This window comes from Ambystoma mexicanum, chromosome 2q, assembly GCF_040938575.1.
Source record: "Ambystoma mexicanum isolate Mex_15411 chromosome 2q, UKY_AmexF1_1, whole genome shotgun sequence".
Lineage (NCBI taxonomy): Eukaryota > Metazoa > Chordata > Amphibia > Caudata > Ambystomatidae > Ambystoma > Ambystoma mexicanum.
The window spans coordinates 718,204,356-718,225,515 of NC_090924.1; the positions used below are offsets into that span (position 1 = coordinate 718,204,356).

Genomic DNA, 21,160 nt, shown 5'->3' on the forward strand with positions numbered 1-21,160 from the left:
ATAATTATGAAAACAATTTTGTCTTTAAGAAAATGTTTATGTACACTATTGTTTGTGATATCCACATAATTAAGTAAGTTATGTGATAACTTGGAATGCTGATGTAATGAAAATGATCCACAATGAATTACAGTAAATAAAATATTTTGTGATTCATAACGGAGTTGTCTGAAGAGAATTCCTTTGGGCCTGCATTAGACTATGGAGTGATGTAACCCAATTACAATGTTATTGGATGTACCCGTGTGGGAACTAACACAGGACCATTGGAAAATAAATGTTAGTCCATTGACTGAAAGTAGAAAACATGGAGCAACACGTGTTGCAGTGCACTGCTTGTAGTGGAGAAAGAAAAAAAGTGTAACTTGTCAATCTTAACATGGACAAAAGTAGCCCAGGTCTGATGCAGTGAACTACTATCAAACGGATCAGAAGTGCGAGCAGAAATATTAAACAATGTACAAATTAGGCTGGGGAGGGACACCAGTAATTAAAGGATAGTTCCGGGACTTTTTTTTTATTGTCCCTACGGGTCGGCCATGTGTTTGTAAGCATAAATCGGTAGATCGTAGGAAACTTTCCTATGGACCTTACCCGACTTTTCGCCCATTATCGCACTCGAAATCAGCCTCCATTTTGTGATAATCCTATCATTCCGCCGCATCGACCTGGCTCACCTGCCTTTGCGGCACTAAATCAAATCCCCCGCCCCTGAGCCTGACATCAGCAGACGCGTACTGCCCATTTCAAGCACGTCTCGTGTCAACAATCGCTGCGCCTCAGCTATTGACGTGTTGCCATGGAAATGGCAGGACGCCTCTTTCCCCAATAAGTATAAACAGACCGTTTCACAACACACAGCAGCAGATTTTCGATTCCATTCCTCTCTCTGTGTTACTTTGAGTATTCTGTGACTCGTTTCAGTGCTCTGGTCAGCTACCTTCGCCGCTTGTAGCCCGTGTGAACACCTGTACCATCTCTGTAAATTATTTTACTATCTTTACCGCACAATGGCCACAATAATGCCGTATATGTACGAGCCCGAGTACACCGAGGAGGAACTACTGGAAAGGCAAGCACGCGAAAACGATGGGGATTCTGACGGCAGTTGGGAGGACCAGTCAACGGATGAAGAGCCTGGACCATGTCGCATGGACGGCGTCTCCACCTGGTGCACGTGCAATCGGTGCGAGCTAATGCCAACTGAGGAGGAGAACTGCTGCTGCCGTGAAAATTCCGGGTGCTTGGCCTACATTTCGGAAAGCGAGCAAAGTCTGCAGGAAGGCGAGCAAAGTCCGCAATGCATCACCGAGCTGCCAGAGTTCAGGGAAGCCTGCCTCTCACGGACAGTGTTGAGGATGATGATGGTGCTTATGCACGAACTTCGTGGCACTGTTCGTCCGCGTAATCCGAGTAACGAGTAAGTATACTCTGTTTGTGATGTCAGTGATGCCACCACTATTTCATGGTCGTCTCCCACATATAAAATTACATTTACATATCATTCGAACGCATGTAAATTGGTTCCATATAGTGCATTTTCTAGATATAATTTTTTTCTAAGAAAAATGACATGTGTTACCTGAATCGACATTGATAAGAAAGTTTGGTCAGTTTAATACAGTTTGCATCTTTTTTTTCACAGGTGGTACAGGCTGGTGGCCTATCGTTGCTTCACTTGGTGGCTTCACGGGAGGCTCGGACACCGCGTTCGGAGAGTAATACCTGCCTGTGCGGTACTTGCCATTAGACAACATTTCCCCAGTGACAGTGGACAATACCGTGGATTTTCCCTCGATGTGCTGCAACCTCAACTTTACAATGTGTAATGTTTATTATTTATGTTTAATTAAAATCTAAAATAAAGCCCAACATATATTTTAACAATGGTTGTTTTGATTTTTTAAATGAATCTAGTGTATATTCTCCTGGGAGGGTGAGGTATTTATAAACTCACCCCCCTGCATTCCATGTAGTAGATCCTGCAGCCATCCTCTTACATTCAGTTAGATGGCCTCTCCTTGGTGAGGCCCTGCGGCAAACGGGTCTTGTCTGCACGACCACCGCCCCGATCCACCCCCCGCCCTATCAAAGGCAGTTCGCACCGGGGTACTTGTGCTGGCAAGTGGAGCTGTCAGGGAGCGATAAAGGCCAAGAGGTGCCAAAGACCATGTACACTTCAAAGTGGTCTATAGAGCATGGGTTGTTGTTCCCATGTCTACCTCCAGACCCCGTGTCTCCTGCCAAGCATCCCCCCTCACGCTGGACGGCCCCCTGCAATCCACATAAGTGTGTCTCCATTCACGAGTCTTCCTGTGTCTTGTCTGCACGACCACCGCCCCGATCCACCCCCCGCCCTATCAAAGGCAGTTCGCACCGGGGTACTTGTGCTGGCAAGTGGAGCTGTCAGGGAGCGATAAAGGCCAAGAGGTGCCAAAGACCATGTACACTTCAAAGTGGTCTATAGAGCATGGGTTGTTGTTCCCATGTCTACCTCCAGACCCCGTGTCTCCTGCCAAGCATCCCCCCTCACGCTGGACGGCCCCCTGCAGACCGCATAATGCCACGACATATACACGTCATTCATTCACAAACACACCCCTGTTTCGAATTCTTTATAACCCACTTCATATTTCTAATGAGAACTTCTTTGCGCTTTGCTAGTCAACCCGTGAAGGTGCTGGTTATCTGCTCTTCGTCTCTGTGAACTTCCGTGACCACTTTGAGCAAACTCGTCAGTTTGCAACCTGTGAACAGCTCCCTGTTCTACGACAAGAAACTACTCTGATCCCTGCATCTAACTGTTTGTTCGTCAAGGTAAGTCCATGTACCATAATCATTTTGCGTCCAATTTTTTAATTTATATCTATTTGCTAGTAGTCATCAAATTGCATCCATGTTTTCTTTTCGTTCACGACAGTACATGCAAGGAACTAGTCACATGTTCTGAGTTTAGTCAAATTACTTTTTCTATTTTTTGAAAGTTATTGAAATACTTATCCGCATGTGAATAACATGTATAGTTCCAAGAACCAAAACGGACCTTGCATTGAACCTTTTATGTGTCATTTAATGTTTTAACACATTGGTATTCATAGAGAATTGTTGATCTTTACTTTTCAGAACTTTCCATAATGCCTGCCTGTTCCATTGGCGGTTGCCCTTCGAAGACCCATAACAAATCTGAAGGTACTATAATGCATGTTTTCCCTAAGACAATAGATCAGATAAGAGAATGGGTCCGATATTGCGGATATCCAGCCTCTGAGATAGAAAGTAGAGTCCTAGAAGTCTTTGCGGACAAGAGGGGTGATCGATACCGCATCTGCAACAGGCACTTTAGCCCAGACATGTACTCCACATCATTGCTAATAAGGACGAAAACACCGCGAGCGAGGCGAAAATTGCTCTCAACCGCTATTCCCACTCTATTCGTCCACATCCCTCCACTGGTGAGTCAAGTTTACGTATTTATCTCTCGGCATTGCGGTAGTGTGTAGCATTAGCTAACAATAATTTCCCCATTTATGTATCCACTCAATATGAAGGCTGAAGATTCTCCATCCGTGTCGTTATTGCAGTCATCAGCCACTTCAAGCGCCTATCGGGTAATCTTACTTAGCTATTCTGACACTGACTTGTTTTAGGCATGTAAATCAATAGTTTTAATTGATCGTGTAATTATTTTACCTAATGGTACACCACAGTACTCGTCCTCTAGTCTTTGTTTTCAGTTATAATTATTGTTATCCAAAATAATGCAAGTACTGTCTTTCAGGGAGATGCTGAGGAGTCCAACGCATTGACGACAACCGTAGATGTCACTCAGATGCTCGAGGTACGTTTCCGGACAGTTCCATCGATGGAGATCATCAGATCTTGCATTCTTGTAGCGTGATTGTTACACACAATGTTTCTTTCGTTTTTAGCCATTGGTATGTCCTTCTGTCGTCGCCCTCCTATGTGTCTTCTTTTTTCAATATTGTGTTCATTACTAATGAAAGTCCTATGTTTCAGGGAGTCGATGGAGCATTAGTCCAAGAGGAAGGGGGAGCGTGCAGTTACGGGTCGGCGCAACAGCTTGCAGAAGTGTGCACCGCAGTTACAGCGTCCCTTGATGTTCTTATGCATTTCGAGGTATGGATACTGACAGATCAATCATGCGAGATCAAATGACGTGATTACATCCGCTATACTTCCTTCTTTATTAACGCAAGTACTATGTTTCAGGGAGCTGACGGAGCTTCTTCAACAAGAACATCACCCCTAATAGTTGATGCAGATCTCTGGGTGGTGACACTTCCAACGATGGAGCAAATCGAATCATATTTAGATATCCATTATTTATTTTAGACAACTGATCATTTGTGCAGGTCTATTTAGATGAGCCGTTGACGCCTGCAGAAAGTTTATGTTCTTTTAAACAAAATACAAAACCATACTAATGCAATTACTGTGTTTCAGGGAGTTGCTGAAGCCTCATCTTCAATAATATCATCAATGGAAGTCTATGCGGAGCCCGAGGTATGGATCTTGACAGTTCAATCTAACTAGATCAACAATGCGTGAACTATTGTCGTTTGAATGTTCTACACAATGCGTTCATTCGTGTTTTGCTATTGAGATGTACGTATGGGTATTGGTCCCCAAGTACATTTTGTGTTTTCAATATTATTATACATACTAATGAAAGTTCTATGTTTCAGCGAGTCGATGGAGCCTCAGTGAGTGATGGATGTGCTTATCATGAAAGTATAGTCGTTGCAGCGCGAGAGGAAGTGGAGACATGCACACACGAGTCGGAGCAACAGCGTCCTGATGTTGAAGTTCGAGGAAAGAAAGTTTCAAAGAAAAGAAAGCAAAAGAAGGTTAGTGTCCTGTTCACTATATTATGTTGTCTTTCACTGTCAATAGTTCAATACTGTAAGTTGTGTTTAAACTGAACATCCCTTTTCTAATCTGTCCTCTAGTTGCGAGTGGGTGTAAGAACTAGATCTACACAGACAGTGAAGCGAACGAGAGATGTTGCTTGTCAAACCTTTTGGCAGGGACTTGAGACTGGAGATGCATCGTGCCAATGGGAAGAATATGAAGTGATTGACAACGGAGCTATACCACCACCAGCCATTGATAGTGAATGTCCTCCTGGTAGTTTGGATGCAGTCGTAGATCAATTCACAGAATCCACACCCGCAAAAAATAAGAGCACGCGAAAGTTGAAGACATTGTTTTTTTCTCCCATCTCCGGACAAGGAACAGATGTTGCAATGGAAGAGAATGAAGTGGACGACAATGAAACACCATCAATATCACTCAGCATAGCGGAAGACGATATCAGAGATTGTACCTTTCATGCGAGTGACATGTCCTCAACGTTACAGGCCGAACCAGCTGGGATGCAGAGTGACAGTATAAGGAAAGAGGCCAAATTCATTGTATTCGATAGCGGTTTGATGGATATTATTATGATGATGAAATGTGGGCATTGGGTTGGTGGGGAAGTATGTGGGGAGCCATTGATTAATGTGACTCGTGCAATTCGAGGCACTAACCTTAAAATACATGCCACCTGTACACAATATCATCCGTTCGCATGGTCTGCACAACCCATGCTGGGGCAACTGCCAGCAGGCAATCTACTTTGTGCAGCGGCCGCACTTTTTAGTGGTTCAAGTTTTAAAAAGTTACAGTATTTCTTTCAGTTTGTGGGAATCCATTTCATTGCGAAAAGTCAGTTCTACAAATACCAAACCGATTATCTATTTCCAGCCATCAGCGAAGCTTGGAGAATGGAAAAAATGTCAATGGAAAGTACATTCGCGGGCAAACGCTTCAGGCTAGCCGGTGATGGACAATGCGACAGTCCAGGATTTTCAGCCAAGTACTGCACCTACCACTTTCAGGACATGGAAAGTAAGAAAATTGTGAGTTCGGTGGTCGTGCAGGTGTCACAAAGTACATCCTCAGTGGCCATGGAGAAATTTGGCTTTGTAGCATCATTGCAAGAACTACAATCGCGGGGAATGGTGATCGACCTGATAGCCACGGACAGACACGTTTCAATTGCCAAGACAATGAGAGAACAGTACAAAAATATAAATCACCAATTTGACGTTTGGCATCTTGCAAAATCAATCAATAAAAAATTGTCGGCTGCAGGAAAAAAAAAAGATATGCAAGGTATTTCACAGTGGTCCAAGTCAATCAGCAACCATCTTTGGTGGAGCTCAAAAACATGTGAAGGGTCGTTGGAAATTCTACTGGAAAAATGGCGGTCAGTAATGTTGCACTGTAGCAACGTACATCGATGGTCGACAAATGAGCATTTCCACAAATGTGAACATGGCCATTTATCCACAGAGGAGGCACGGAAGAAGAAGTGGTTGATTCCTTCATCACCCACTCACAAGGCCATTGAAAAGATTGTATTTGATAAAACTATAACAAAAGCTTTGAGGGGACTCACGGAATTCTGCCACACAGGAGATTTGGAGGTGTTCCACAATATGTGCCTCAAGTACAGGCCCAAAAGATTGCATTTTGGCATGGAAGGCATGATAAATCGGACTCTTCTAGCGGTCTTGGCACATAACCATAATGTTGGCCGTCAACAAAGTAGGACGACCGGAACTTTAGGGACGCTTCGCTACAATAAGGCCTTCACTAAAAGAAGTAAACAATGGGTGATCAAACCAGTGTTTGAGGATATGCAATATGAGTTTATTGAGAGACTTATCGTAGATGTCCTCGATAGGCACATACATGGAGTGGTGAACGAACCTATGCAGGGGACAACTGCATTGCCACCCAACATTGCCTCTGTTCCATGTCCACCTAAAGCAGAGCTCATTGAGAAATACACATCACGGTTTAAATGATTGTAATTCGATTGTCTGTTCTCTCGAGTCTCCTCATGTTGCAGGCCCATTGCAATTAAACCAAACAGTAATATAAATCATTTTTACAAAAATTATAGAATGTTTCCGTATTACAAACACATGGCCGACCCATAGGGACAATAAAAAAAAAGGCACGCAGACAAGATGCCCTTACACTAACTGGAGCTAACTAGAAATGTGTGCTCGCTCAAAGTGAAGGTCAGCTGCTTTGATGTTTTGCTCGGGTGGCGGAACGGCCCACGACCCAATATAAGGTTCTATTGTGATTTGACCTTGACAGGCCGGGACCATCCTGAAAGACTAAGAAAAGATAATGAATAAAATTTCAGAAACGAAACGATGAGCCACGTTCATTAGAAGAAGTAACGTCGGCAAAGAAGGAGTGGTGTTTCGGGTCTGCCCTACACAGAGACACAATGGAAAATGCAAATATAATGTAAGTAACTTTTGATGAGTTTATACCGCAATTTCATTACTATACAGTGGCTTTAAAGACGGGTTCAGTTGTACTTGTTCGTTCTATGTGGCATAGTGTTTTCTACCGCGCACTATCTGGAGGAGAAACATCTGCTTTTACTGAAGCACCTCAAAACCTTCCTCTTTGCTTCTGCTTTCTCTCTCCCTCTCCCCTGCTACAACTGGTCCACTGTCTGCGACCTCGGTCCTGGGCCCTTCCACTCTCCACCTGCACTGCCTCCCTGTCAACCCCTGCACTGGGGGACTGTCTCAGTATCCTACAGCCCCCCCTTCCCAGCACTTGTTCTGCACTTACCTTGCACTTGCCACCAGCTGGCCCTATTTATTTATTATTTTATGCTACTTACCTTGTACTCCACTCCCCCCCCCTCCATGCCTCGCCACGCCTTTAAACACTTGTGTACACCCAGTAGCGCTGTCCTCGCTATGAAATGAATAATTTTAATAAGGATCTGATGGTGAGACTAATTTCATTGTTTATGTTTTTAGGTACATCATTCACTACTGTCTGTGTCACGAGTACCAGACACCGGCGGACGGCTTCTACAGCCGCCAGTTGCTTCTCCGCGTGAACAACGTTACCACCCTGACCATTTTATGGGACGATCGCCAAGTACAAGTATGCCCTTACGCCGTACTAACGGTTAGATGCAACATACCTACCGTTGTGGTGGCCTAGTGCCTCGTTGTTGGAACAGCCATGCGATTATCAGTGCGACAGAAGAGCTTATTTTTATCGTAAACCAACACCCTGTGTACTGCACACGAACATCGCTTGCCTCAAGACGAACTAATTTGGATCGAGAGCAAAGAAAAATGCAAATCGCTGAATATTCTCTAAACATTTGATGTCCAATAAACGTACTTTGCCAAATGTACAATCTTGCCGTTTGCTTTTAAACCACGGTTTCACATTCCGAATTGTGGTGCTGTATTGTGAGATGCTCTAAGACCCTGTGTACAGCAAAGGACCATCGCGTTCCTCAATACGAACTTTTTGGAACATGAGCAAATAAAAATGCAAATCGCTGAATATTCTCTAAACATTTGATGTCAAATAAATGTACTTTACCACATTTACAATCTTGCGGTTTGATTTCAAAGTACAGTTTCATATTCCGAATTGTGGTGCGCTGTATTGTGAGCTGATCTGTGTTGATTTCCGGGGTCTGTGTGGAGTCGCGTAGAAGACGCCTGGGCGCGTTTGCCTACGCAGCTCAGTCACGTCACGGATAGAGGCGGGGAATATGAATGTTTTGATAAAGTCTGTTTCAGGGGCGGGGGATTTGATTTAGTGCCGCAAAGGCAGGTGAGCCAGGTCGATGCGGCGGAATGATAGGATTATCACAAAATGGAGGCTGATTTCGAGTGCGATAATGGGCGAAAAGTCGGGTAAGGTCCATAGGAAAGTTTCCTACGATCTACCGATTTATGCTTACAAACACATGGCCGACCCGTAGGGACAATAAAAAAAAAGTCCCGGAACTATCCTTTAAGCAATGTTAATTCAGATGTATGACGAATGGACAGAAGAAAGTGCAACAATATTACCACATTTGTGGTCCTTTGGAACACCTTTCAAAACTCCCTGCAACTGCCTTAGCAAAGCTGAGAGTAAGGTCAATCCAAGAAGCGGATTCTTGAAGGAATGAAAGATACTTCAAAGAGTATCTTTCATAAGTCAACGAGAACATTCAATCGCAACGAGAAACGGAGAAGGCAGTTAGGAATCAGGCATTTGAGCTTAGAAAGAGAAGAGGCGGTAGTAGATGCAACAGAAGAGGTGCGGAGAGCGAAGGCCAGGCCGATAAAAGGCCGATAAAAGTAGTAGCTTTAGTGTATGTCAATGACCACTAGTACAAAAGTGTTCATGGAATATTTAAAATAGGTAGCATATGTCATTTGGCCTTTAAGTAAATCTTACTAACTAGATAAAGATTTTTAGGACTAATAATCAGCTGCAAACTTCCTGAATAAGCAGTTTACACCGAAGTCCAATCAGCAAATTAAACAGTTAATCTAAGTATCTTGTGCATCAAAACCTATAAAAAAAATACAAAAAAAAGTAAATCTTACAAATTAATCTTTCCCATCACTAAAATGGATCAAGGAAATTAGCCAGTGCAAGCAGAACAAATCTTCTAAGCGCAATTTACTTTTAGGGTTTAAGAAATAAAAGAATTCACAATAAAGCAAATACCCAACTTATTTTGCCACATATATATTACACAACATGCATTTTGTTGATGAGGAATATTATCACTTTCACTACTTACTTTGACCACAGGGAGATCAAAAACCTCACGAGCCTCCCCAACCTCAGGATTATCCCCATCTTCAGCAATAATATGTGTTGCCAGTGCATTGTAGGAAACTTCCTTAGCTTTTCCTGCTTTCAGCAGTTGAATCACCTGTACAAAACAAGCTATTTATTTAATATTTGAGTTTTTTTTTTTATTTGTATTAGCTGAACTAAATCAACCTTTCAAATACAAAATACATTACATTTATACGTGAAATTATTGAATATAAAATCAGAATATTCACATTTAACATATTTACAATAACTTTCAATAATAAATATCATCGTGCGACAATACATAACACACCAAACAAACTCATTAGTGCCTTTTCTCAATTGTAACATTAAAATTGCTAAGAATAGATATTCAAGCATATAATACAATCATGGAAAGGGTGGTATTAATACATAATTAATCATGAGTTGGACAACAATAATATCCTTAGCTTCTTGAAATATCCAGGTTCAAACATAATAAAACGTTTACAGTTGCAATTTGTAAGGGTAAATAACCAGAACCCAAAATTAGGGACCAGCACAACTTTTGGGATGTTAAGCCTAGATATTTGCAATGTCTTGCGTAGTGGGTTTCTCGTACAGATCGTAAAGCGGTACATTCCGTGATAAAATGAACTAATGTTTCACGAGTGTCCATCACTAGGCAAAAACGGCAGAAGTTGTCAGTTGTACTCAAGTTTCCGTTTTGCTAACAAGTCCTTGGTAAGCCAGAGATAAAAACGGAGTCTTAGAATACCATTACTAAGTTTAAGTGAGGGACACCGAATTAAATATGATGGTAATGTTTGTAATTTTTTTATGTGGAAAGCGACAACCCCTCTTTGTCATAATATAAAAGACACAATCTTCTAGGGTTAATCCAATCAGACTCCAACCATTTTAATTTGGCTTTATCTGGATTCTGTAATAACTCTAGTGAAATATCTGCCGAGTTTAGCACGTGATAGACCTTCGAGAGCCATGATTGGTTAGACGAAAAAATGTGTTTTGAAAGAGTTTCCAACAAAACCTTTAGAGTGGTCGAAACCAGACATTTCCTAAAAAATGAACAGAGACGCCAATTGTACATAGCCTGCATGGAAACTAAGCCTAATTCATACCTTATCCAGGCAACAGGGATGCAATTCGTAAGATGTAATATAAGCCACCAGTATTTTGCTTCCCATTTTGCAAATTGAAAGGGTGAATTGACATTTAATGTTTCTAGGCCATATAAGAGAGCTGGAATTGTTTTCATATTCCAGAAATGCCATGCAGGCATAATAGAGAATTTCCTATATTTGTACATAATGATATTGACTTGCGAAATGAATGAGGTGAGCCTCGTTTCTAGTCGTGCTAAGTGGCCTGTTGCATGATAAAGGCCCTCAAAAAATATACCTAGATATGTGTATTGAGGCACCATTTTTATGGGAGATTGATTGAAGGTCCAAACATATGATTAAGGACCAAGGCGCCTGGGCGAATATGCGACAATTTGTGTTTTAGTTATGTTAATTTTCAACTCATTTTTCTGGGTAAAAATAAAAAATGCATCCAAAAGGCGTTGCAATCCTAGTTGTGTGTTTGAGATGAGCACTAAGTCACCCGCATACATAAGTGTTTGGATAGGTTAATTGTTAAGTTTGGGTGAATCCGACATTACCTCAGTCAAGGCAAATCTGACATCTTGAATGAAGTAATTGAAGATGGCTGAAGCTAATAGGCATCCTTGTTTTAGGCCCTGTGAGGTGTTCATCTGGTCTGTAAGTACACCATCCAGTGAGAGAGACGCACTCAAATGGAGGTTTGGGAGTGTAGCGAATGGATGATATCATACAATGTCACATGGCAACGATCTTTACGAAGCTTTGATAGCAGGAGCAACCGGCTTACGAGTCCAAGGCAGCGTTAAGATCGACAAAGGCGAAAAACACCTGCTGTTTAAGCATGTGACATTGCATTTTAATAGAGTTTAGAGCAAACCAATTTATCGATGTACACATGCCTGCAACAAATCCTGTCTGGTGAGGATCACGGTGCTCAGATTGTAAGGTCCAGGCATTGCATTCAGAAAGAATCAGTTTGGTAAAAATGTTCCCCGGTGCATCTAATAGGGCGATGGGCCGATAGTTGGCGGGCACACTGCGATCCCCCTTCTTGAAAATAGGAATGATTATTGAGGTTTTCCAAGATAGGGGGATAAAACGTGTTGTTAATATGTCCTGAAAGATGATATATAGAATGTGTGCCCACTCATCTGGGTGGGCTTTAAACATAAAATTTGAAAGCCCATCCGGACCCATCGCCCTAGAGGAACTAGCCTGCATAACAATAGCACAAATTTATTCTTCAGACATCTGTAGGTGCCATAAAGAACAGGATGTGGGTGTATACACTATTTTGTCAAAAGCTGGGTCGGCATATAAAGAAGAAAAGTGGGCAACCCAGGCTGATTCATGGATGCCATTAATTTGTGCGTCTCCCTGGAGAGGACATCTTTGATGATTCAGCAATTGCCACATGACAGAGTTTTTATTAGACATGGCAGTTTGCATTGTTTCATTGTCATGCTGAAATTGTGCTGCTTTCCTGCTCCTTAACCAGTTCTTATAACGGCATTTAGCGGTTTTTAAATGCTGCCAACATAAGGAGTTCTTTGAGAATGCTAGTTTTTTCTTGAGTTTTTTGTACTCTGCTTTAACCCGTTGAGTTTCTATATCAAAAGTGTGTGTTTGTCAAATCCGATTATGACATGGAATAGTAATAGTCTGCATGAAAGGTTTCAGAAGATCAGAGTATTGCTCAATATTACATTGCAGTACATTATATTCCACTATATTTTTAAAGGTGGATAATTTAACTGGATTCCACCAGACACGACTTCTTGCTGAATTTACTGTCGCCTCTGCTTGCAGAACCAATTTGTCTCAGGTTTTTTCAAAATTCCACGCCGATATGTGCAACTGGTAGTCTGTGGTCACTATGAGGGTGATCACTGATGACACATTTTTGTACCTTTTGGAACAGGTGGGGACTCATATATATATATAAAATCAATAGTACTTGTGCTCCTCCCACGATGCCATGTATAGTTGGAGGGCAAGTCTCCTTCCACAGAACCATTGAGCATATAAAAATTACGATCTTGCATGGTCTTGATCCATCTCTGAGCATTATGGGTGGCACTAGACAAGTTCCGGCAGTCCATATTAAGATCACCCACAATGATTGTATGAATAATTGTATGGTTTACCAATATCAAATCTAAAATCGTGGCTAAACCATCATAGAATATGTCATCAGACATTATGGCAGTAATTCGATAAATGTTAACTAATGCTAACTAATGCTAATTCTTCAGTATGACTGGTGATCTGAACTAGCTGAATTTGGGCCCCAACATTTGACCAAGGCTTAATGCTAAAACCACTGGCACTGTGCACCCCCACAAGAAGACCAGAAGAAGGTCTGCCACCACTAGGGAGTGCTGGGAGCAATATGATGTCATATCCATCCCAAAGTGGGCAGATGGTAAGCCAGGTTTCCTGTAGAGCTATCACATGGTGAGTACTTGACAAATTGGAAACAGATGCGTGCAAATGGGAGTGACCCCTGGTGTTCCATATTTGAGTTTGCAGTGCCTCAATACAACAAAACAGATATTTCAGGGACTAAAAGGACGGGTAACTGGTAGCAGCATCAGTGGGTATTCACATACATGTAAAACACAGTGCTGTACTCCCTTAAAAGGTTAGGTTAATACTCTGCATCAAAACATAGCTTCACTGCAAAGCCCCTCCCCGTCACAGTTTCTTCACTATGATTAGTATCAACTGCACATGACTTGCAGAAGAAGGCAGGGAATAGTGTTTACTATATGCTAGACAGACTAGAGTAGTAATCTCACATACTGTAGTCACCACTTATGATGCCAAGAGCCGACTGTAACAATGTCCTACTTGGAATGAGGAGGAAATGGACAATTCTACTACAAAGCCCCTAGATCAACACAAGCCTTAAATATCAGTACGTTTTCAGGCGTTAGTGGGATAATGACTATCCTTCCTGGTTAATGAAATACAAACACTTACCAGGGGTGTGAAGAGAGGGTCCCTGGAATGCCCTCTTGACCCCTATAAACATGACAGCCCGAAGATGGAAGATGCTAGTCGCTGTTTGGAAAGCCCCCAGGAGGACCAGTGACAAATACATATGCAAACAGATATTCTCTCAGACAGCCATTCAAACATTATCCAGCTAACGTCATCATGGATCCAGGTGCCCCAACACTGATCATGGATCCAGGTACCTCGCTGGACATGATTGACTAACGATAAATATCTAACTGTGCTGACGTCATTAGAGACACCACAACATAGTAACGTTAGCCATGAAGCAAACTCGCAACCATGCACGACGTTACACAGACATACATGTGCACTCACGAAGAACATGGTTACACAGTCCTGTAGATAGAGGCCAGACACATATACATACTGTCGAAAGCCTTTATTATTTTCTCTCATTAGCCAAACACAAGACAACAAGAGAAGCAGAGCAAGCTTGCAGACGCTTATTGCAACTAACCATATGGAACTACAGGATCGTATAAGGGACCTGGAAGAGCCACAATATTACTAACCTCTAAACAGAACAGCACAATATAGACATTTAGCAATTATAGCATAACTATAGCAGAATTACATGAAGCCACAGGCCCCGGGACGAAAGGCAAAGAAAAGCAGAATTATGCTGCACGAAGCACCAGGCCAGGGTTCGCAGCCAAGGTCAGAGACGAGCAGAACACTCCTAAGCCTCAGAGACAAGGAGCCAGCTGCAGAAAAGCAGAATAAATCTGCACTAATTGCAGACCAAAAAGCTAAATTTTGCAGTCTTCACCCAAGTGGTGCAGCCGAACCGAACAATGGCCATTTACTCATAGTGGGAAGAGGAGCAGTTCTCAGTGAAACAGACATGAAGCGATACAGGTGTTTTACAATGTTGCAACCCTGCAGGCACTGGCAGGTGGTAATACTGATGGCAACAACGGGGACACAGTCTTTCTCATCACCTTGAGAAGGTGCATGGGGCGTTGGGAACAGAGCGGGGTCCCAGGCCGGGGAAGGAGATCAGCTCCAGCCAATCGGGGAACACAGATCCAGGGCTGGATGGCAGAGGGCAAGGGCCAATGGTAATCCTGCAACAATGTAATAGATAGTTTCTGGGGAATGTTCAGGCAAACCCACCAGACATGCAAGGGCCAGTCAAATAACATCTATATGTGCCAGCCATAGATAATACCACTCCACCCCCCAATCACGCATGCTCTTAGGTTTTTGGGGAAGAGCCCCGATTTGGGATGTCCTAAGATAACAAAAGCCTGACACAGGCTCAGGAGCTGCGACTGTAGGAGAATTCGGTCGTTCCTGTATGATCCCCATCGGTTATGGAAAATAAACAGACCCATCTTTCCCTTGGCTGAGTTTTCCGTTTGTATGCCGGGGGAGGGGTTGTTGGGCCCTGGGTGCTCTGAATGCTGACTGTGTGGCGAGAGCCCTGGTCCTTTCCGACATACCTATACAGATGGCCTCGCAAAGAAGATTTGTACAGGTGTATGGGTGTTCATTGGTCCATTGACCAATCTAGAATTCCAATCTAGAATTTTAAAGGGTGGGAGTTAATGTTGACAAAATTGAAGTAGGGTAGAGCTCACCTTAAAAGGGAAGGGTGCTGTGCTTCACCTAGGAATGTTAGACTGGTCTCTGAACATCTGAAACACATGAATTTATCTTCAGGAGTTAGATTACTCCTCCAACAATTATACCTGTGAAAGATACTAGAGTTTTGCAGTTGCTTATTGTGAAATATAAGTCAGTCTGAAGAACTGAATGCCTTTTTTCATATAACTACAGTGTTATGGTCGCTCAGGCCTCCAGATATTGTGATGTGGGAATTATGTATGCCCTATTTTTTGGAAGCAATATTTCTGCAGAAGTATGAATATGGGTCAGAACGTCTTTTTTTCATTTTTAGGCACAAAAAAAAATACATTTTAATTTGGAAAAATATGTTTTTGTGGTAAGCATACTTTATGTGCCCATTGTTTAAAAAAAACATCTTTTCCGGTATGGTGAAGGTCTTCAGATCAGAATGCAATATTAGAAATCCTCTGTGAGGCATGTACTGCCAATTCATATGGTCTGAACAGATTGATACAGCAATGTAGAGAGCAATAAAGGGAAGGCACCTCCTTATCGGTTTCTCACCATTTTTCATCAAAGGATTTCCCCAATATCAGGAAATAATAAAGACTGGTACGCTACTTATCTAAACAGCTGCCCAGACTGCATGATGGCTACCACTTTCTGACGAAATTGTTGCTTGGTATTCCATTTTTTTCTATTAATTTTAACAGGAGGTTTGTTAAAAACAGGACTTTTGACAACTGAATAGAAGGTTGCAGCGAGGTCCACAGATGACAGGGCTTGGACAATATTTATTGGGGTCAGTGGTTCACATTTATTTCTTGCACATTATTTTGTCAGTTTGTCAATCTTCCTGCTACCTCTCATTTAGGGCGTGATTCACAGAGCATTTTCCTATGGGATTGCGCCATTATAAAACACTTCTGTTAAGTCTTTACCTGTCTTTGCTACTACATCATAACTCTACCATTACATGTTATTGCATTAATATGTTCGTCTCTTTACTGCCACATCTTTCTTTCTGCGGACACCTCTTTCTGCAATGTGACTTTGCTCAATGTGAGCTGTCTGATGCACAAAGAGGTGCCAATACATAGCAACCAACACTAACTTTCAAATGAGAAGCAACTATAGCTTTGATTCCAGTACATATTAGCCCCAGAGGTACTTTGTCTGCCAACAGCCTTCGGTAAGCAGCAGTAGAAACCATGAGGTTGCATAGAGTAATATTGCGGCTGCCGTAACATCAAATGAAACAGAGGACCACAATGCCCTGCTGGGCTCCCTGCACAGCTCCGATTGTGCTACCAACATTTTATCAAGATGCAAAAATCTGCAAGATGGCAGAGCCGGCCGCAAGTCAAGGCCGATATTTAAGGCCGGAGAATGTCTCTGCTGATCTCCACCGTGTGACGCATGCACCAGTGCCATAATCCAGGGTTGGCAAATTGTAGAATACTGCGTCCGAGGCACCAATATACTACTTCCAAGGTAAACCCTGCGACCAACCATTGGTATCTGACTTCCTAGTTATCTTGCGGTTGCAAAGCAACACTTCCCAACCCTCGCCATCCACTCTGATCCACCTCTGCATGCCCTCACCCTTCATAACACCACTCAGTACATTCAACAAGGGCACACAAACCAATCCAGCGCAGCCCACCACCCCATGGCCTCCTCCACCCTGCAACCGAACTGCTCCAACACCACCAACCCCCCTCTGCAGCACGAAGAACCGCTATTTGAGGCTCAGAACCAGCCGCCTACCCAAACCGACCCTTCCCCTTTCCTCCTACCACTCGCAGCACGTGCCGAGAAGATCTTGCCCCTTGCCGCTCTGCAGCCTTGCTCATCTCTAGACAGAGCAAGCCCCGAACTGCAAGCAGTCATAACAAGGACTCTCGCAATCACCCCATATCTCGGTTGCGCGGCCAAACCCAAATATTCCTGCCATCTACCATCAGTGAATCAATCAAGGATTGTCCCGGTAGGATAGCTCAAGAGACAACGTGTTCACCTTGGAAGCAAGACGACATGAAGCAACACAGGTTCGATCACCGGGTCCGCGCTTAGAACCCTCTGGGTATTTAAGCACGTGATAAATACGCAACTAACACAAAAAAAAAACAATTATGCAACTAAAAAACAAAACAATTCCTGTAACAGCGCCTCGATGCCCACGGGCTGAGTGAGCGCCTTAAAAATGCAAAAAAATAAAGACTCATGTTAAGGGTTTAATTGTGCCCTGCTCCACGCCCGAAGCACGAGTCACTGACCACCTATACAATAGGCACCAATGGACTGCCAACACAACCTACAACGATGCCATAAATATTACCCCCCAGAGGTACTGTCTACCACTTGAGACTAATGAAAGGAACCGTAACTTGAGCCGAAGGACGTGCCAACATCTCTCTGCTGTCACCAAACCAGCATGTACAAAACGTGCCTTGCCATCCTAAGCCGTCCACCAGTGCACTGACCAACAAAACACCCCAGTAGCTGAAACCATGAAAGTGCCATCGTCCAACAGGTGCTAACAAATCTCCATGATATTGCAGGGTGTTATAAAGACTATACCTGGTAATGTAACCTGCCATCACTCCTTTCCTGGGAAAACTCCTGGAAAAGCTGGACATCTACCAGCTTACTCTCCATACTGAATCCGGTGGTTGTCTCCATAACCATCAGTGTGGCTTTAGAGCAGCCAGAACACCTATGAAGACCTGCTCTCTAATCTCGACTCTAGCCTTCCTTCTGTCCTCATCCTCCTTGACCTTTCCTCTGTTTTAGACACGATCAACCACGCCATCGTGATCAATCGTCTCTGTGACAACCTGGACATCATGGATCAGGCCCTAGCCTGGTTGACCTTCCTCTCCGATAGACCCTCCCAGGTCTAACTTGGGTCCTTTCTGTACACCACCTCTCTCCCCACAGAGTTCTAACCTCTCACCCTAGCTCTTTAACCTTGACTTGGCTCCTCTGGCCCACCTCATCTCCACATTCTCTCCTAAGGTTCAGTGTTATGTGGATGACGCTCAGCTCTCCTTTAAGCTCCCCTCTGCCTCCTCTACTCGCTCATTCCAGACTTTCTATCTGCGATTCAGGAATGGTGTGCCTCCAACAATCTCTGCCTTAATGTCAGAAAGAGCGAGTTCCTTCTCATTGGGACCCCTATTCCCACTTTCCCTCGTTCACTCTGGCCATCCTTCTTGAGACCTCTACCGGCAACTTCCTGCGAGGCAATAAACCTTGGTGTCATCTTCGACGACTCCTCCCCCACACATCAAGGACCTCTCCAAGAAGTCACACTACCAGCTGCACCTCCTCAGACGTATTCTTCCTTTTCTCACTTTCCCCCTGAAGCTTGCTGTCTCCAGAGCCCTGGTTCTTTCTAGGCTGGAGTACTGCAACAGCCTCATCTTCCTGCCGCTTCTCTTCGCCCTCTGCAATTAATCCAGAGCAGGATTGTGAGACTTCGTATCTCTCCAACCCTGAACTCTCTCCACTGCTTCCTGGTGATTGCAAGGATCAAGTTCAAGACCCTCTGCATTGTTCACAAGGCTTTCTGGGCCTGGGACCACACTACATACAACACTCTCTTCCTAAGCACTTTGCTTCTCGAGCCCTCGGCTCATCCACCTCCAACTCTCCGAGGGTCAGACACTTCTCCAGACAGAGTGGGGGTACATCTCTCTCCTTGGCTAGTGCCTCCCTCTGGAACAGCCTTCCCGCCTCTCTCAAACTTGAGCAGGACCACCTCAGCTTCCGGAAGCAACTCAAGACCTTCCTTTTCTCTTCTGCTTTCGCCCTATCCCCTGGTGATGTTGTCTGCTGCACTAACTAGTTACCTGGCCTCCCTCTGATCCTTATGGGGAGCAGGCTCCTTCACGACCAGTAGGCCCATGTACTGCCTCTGGACCTACCGTGCACTAGGGACTGCGTCTGCAACCCTACAATCCCCTGCCTCCATGCACTTACCTAGAGCCGGCGGCACTTCCTTGAGTTTTGCTTATTGCACTCTCCCCTTCTCTCCACCTGGCACTTCTCCACTCCCTTCCCTTTTGTCCTCCCCTTCCTTGTCTTGTCGCGCTTAGAAACACTTGTGTACAGGAGCGCTATAAATGACTATGCCACCCCGCCCTTTCCGAACACTTATGTATCTCCCGGTAAAGCAAAGTTGCCTACGTCAGCTACTGCCTCGCCTACTGATCGTCATGTACCTATCTGTAATGTTAAGTACACGAATACCTATGGTTCCGTCCCCAACTGTACTGCATCTCCTTGTATTGTAACAATGCCTATGTCAGCTATTGCCTCGCCTATTGTTGATGTTTTGTCACTACCAGTAATATCATTCACACCACTGCTGTTACCGCACTAAAATCTTATAGACCTAATGTTAATACTATGAGCAAGGTTGCAGCCCCTATCTGCCCTGCAACTGCCATGTATGCGGCCATCAACATTACCTTGCGTGCAACATCTGCTCTCACCTTTGTAATCTCCAATGCTGACGAGATTCCCCCCCCCCCCATCTATGGTGATGCTACCACCATCGCTGCCACCATCATTCCTGCTCCTACATGCTCTGCCTATTGTGAATGTAACTATGCACTCACCGTATTACTACTGCCTCCAAAGTCGCTATCACTGCCGCCGTGCCCAAGTCTTGTGTGCGGAACAATGCTAAAGGAGCTACCATGTGCACCGAGGCAACCCTGTCCGTTAAGCAACAGCCCCCCAGGCCACCTTTGCCAATACTTTGTGGTATCTAATATGCCCCATATTGATGATGCCCTTAACACTAACATTGCTCCCTTGTGTAAGTGTATCACACTCCATCCCAAGCACTGAACGTAGCCAATATCATGCCCTCTCGTGCCATAGTCCTGCCCGAAAGGATCAATCTTGCCCCTATTAGTGCATCAATCAAGCCTCACACTGGGCCCATTTGTGCCCTAGCTCTACCCAAAGACACCTTTACTGTTCACTCCAGGGATCTAGCGGTGCCCATCACTGCCAATGAAGACATCAAACTTGATGAAACACCCGCTAATGACATAACTGTGGCTAACACTGCTAAAACGGCTCCAACCTGTTCCAACCCAACGTTATCCACCCACCAGTCTGGTATGGTATGGTAGCTGATAATTACAACCTTCACCCTGCCCTCACCCCACAAGCTTGACTCCTAACACCTCTGCCTCGAGTAACACACATAGCGCAGGAGTATGCACAGCCGAACCACCGGGTCCAGCTCTCAACCTAGGCCTGGTTAACACCCGCTCACTTCCCGCTCCTGCGCTTGACATCCACGACCTCCTGACAGTAAGCAATCTTGATGCCCTTGGTATAACAGAAACCTGGCTACACGAAGCGTCAGGTCGTGCCTTATCCCTCGCTATCCCTCCAGGTTTCACCATCTTCAGAAAGGACAGGTCGAGCTCAGAGGAGGGGGTGGGGCGAGTCGTCCTCAGACCACCTATGCATCAGACAACTTAACACTGCGCTCAAAGACAATTGTGACAACCTCCGACACCCTCTCCCTCAAACTGACCAGCTCCCCGACCAACACTATTACAGTCCATCTGGTCCATCGCCCACCTGGACACATCTCGACATTTGAAGACGACTTGCTTCTTACCCTAGGACACAACATAAACCCTTCCTCCCAAGTGCCACTCGAGGGGATTTTAATCTTGGCCTAAACGGCAATACCGACCTACCAGCTACCTTGCCAGCAAATTCACTAACAAGGCTAGGCTTCAATC

The 21,160-nt window shown here is 44.1% G+C and overlaps 1 protein-coding gene across 1 annotated transcript in view; it reads right to left on the minus strand.

Moving 5' to 3' along the window:
• Positions 1 to 21,160, minus strand: part of PAXIP1 (PAX interacting protein 1) — a 584,896-nt gene that overhangs the window by 545,829 nt on the left and 17,907 nt on the right. Inside the window, exon 2 of the mRNA XM_069647937.1 lies at positions 9,653 to 9,787. Within this exon, the coding sequence (XP_069504038.1) occupies positions 9,653 to 9,787 (135 nt within the window). The remainder of the gene's footprint in view (positions 1 to 9,652; positions 9,788 to 21,160) is intronic.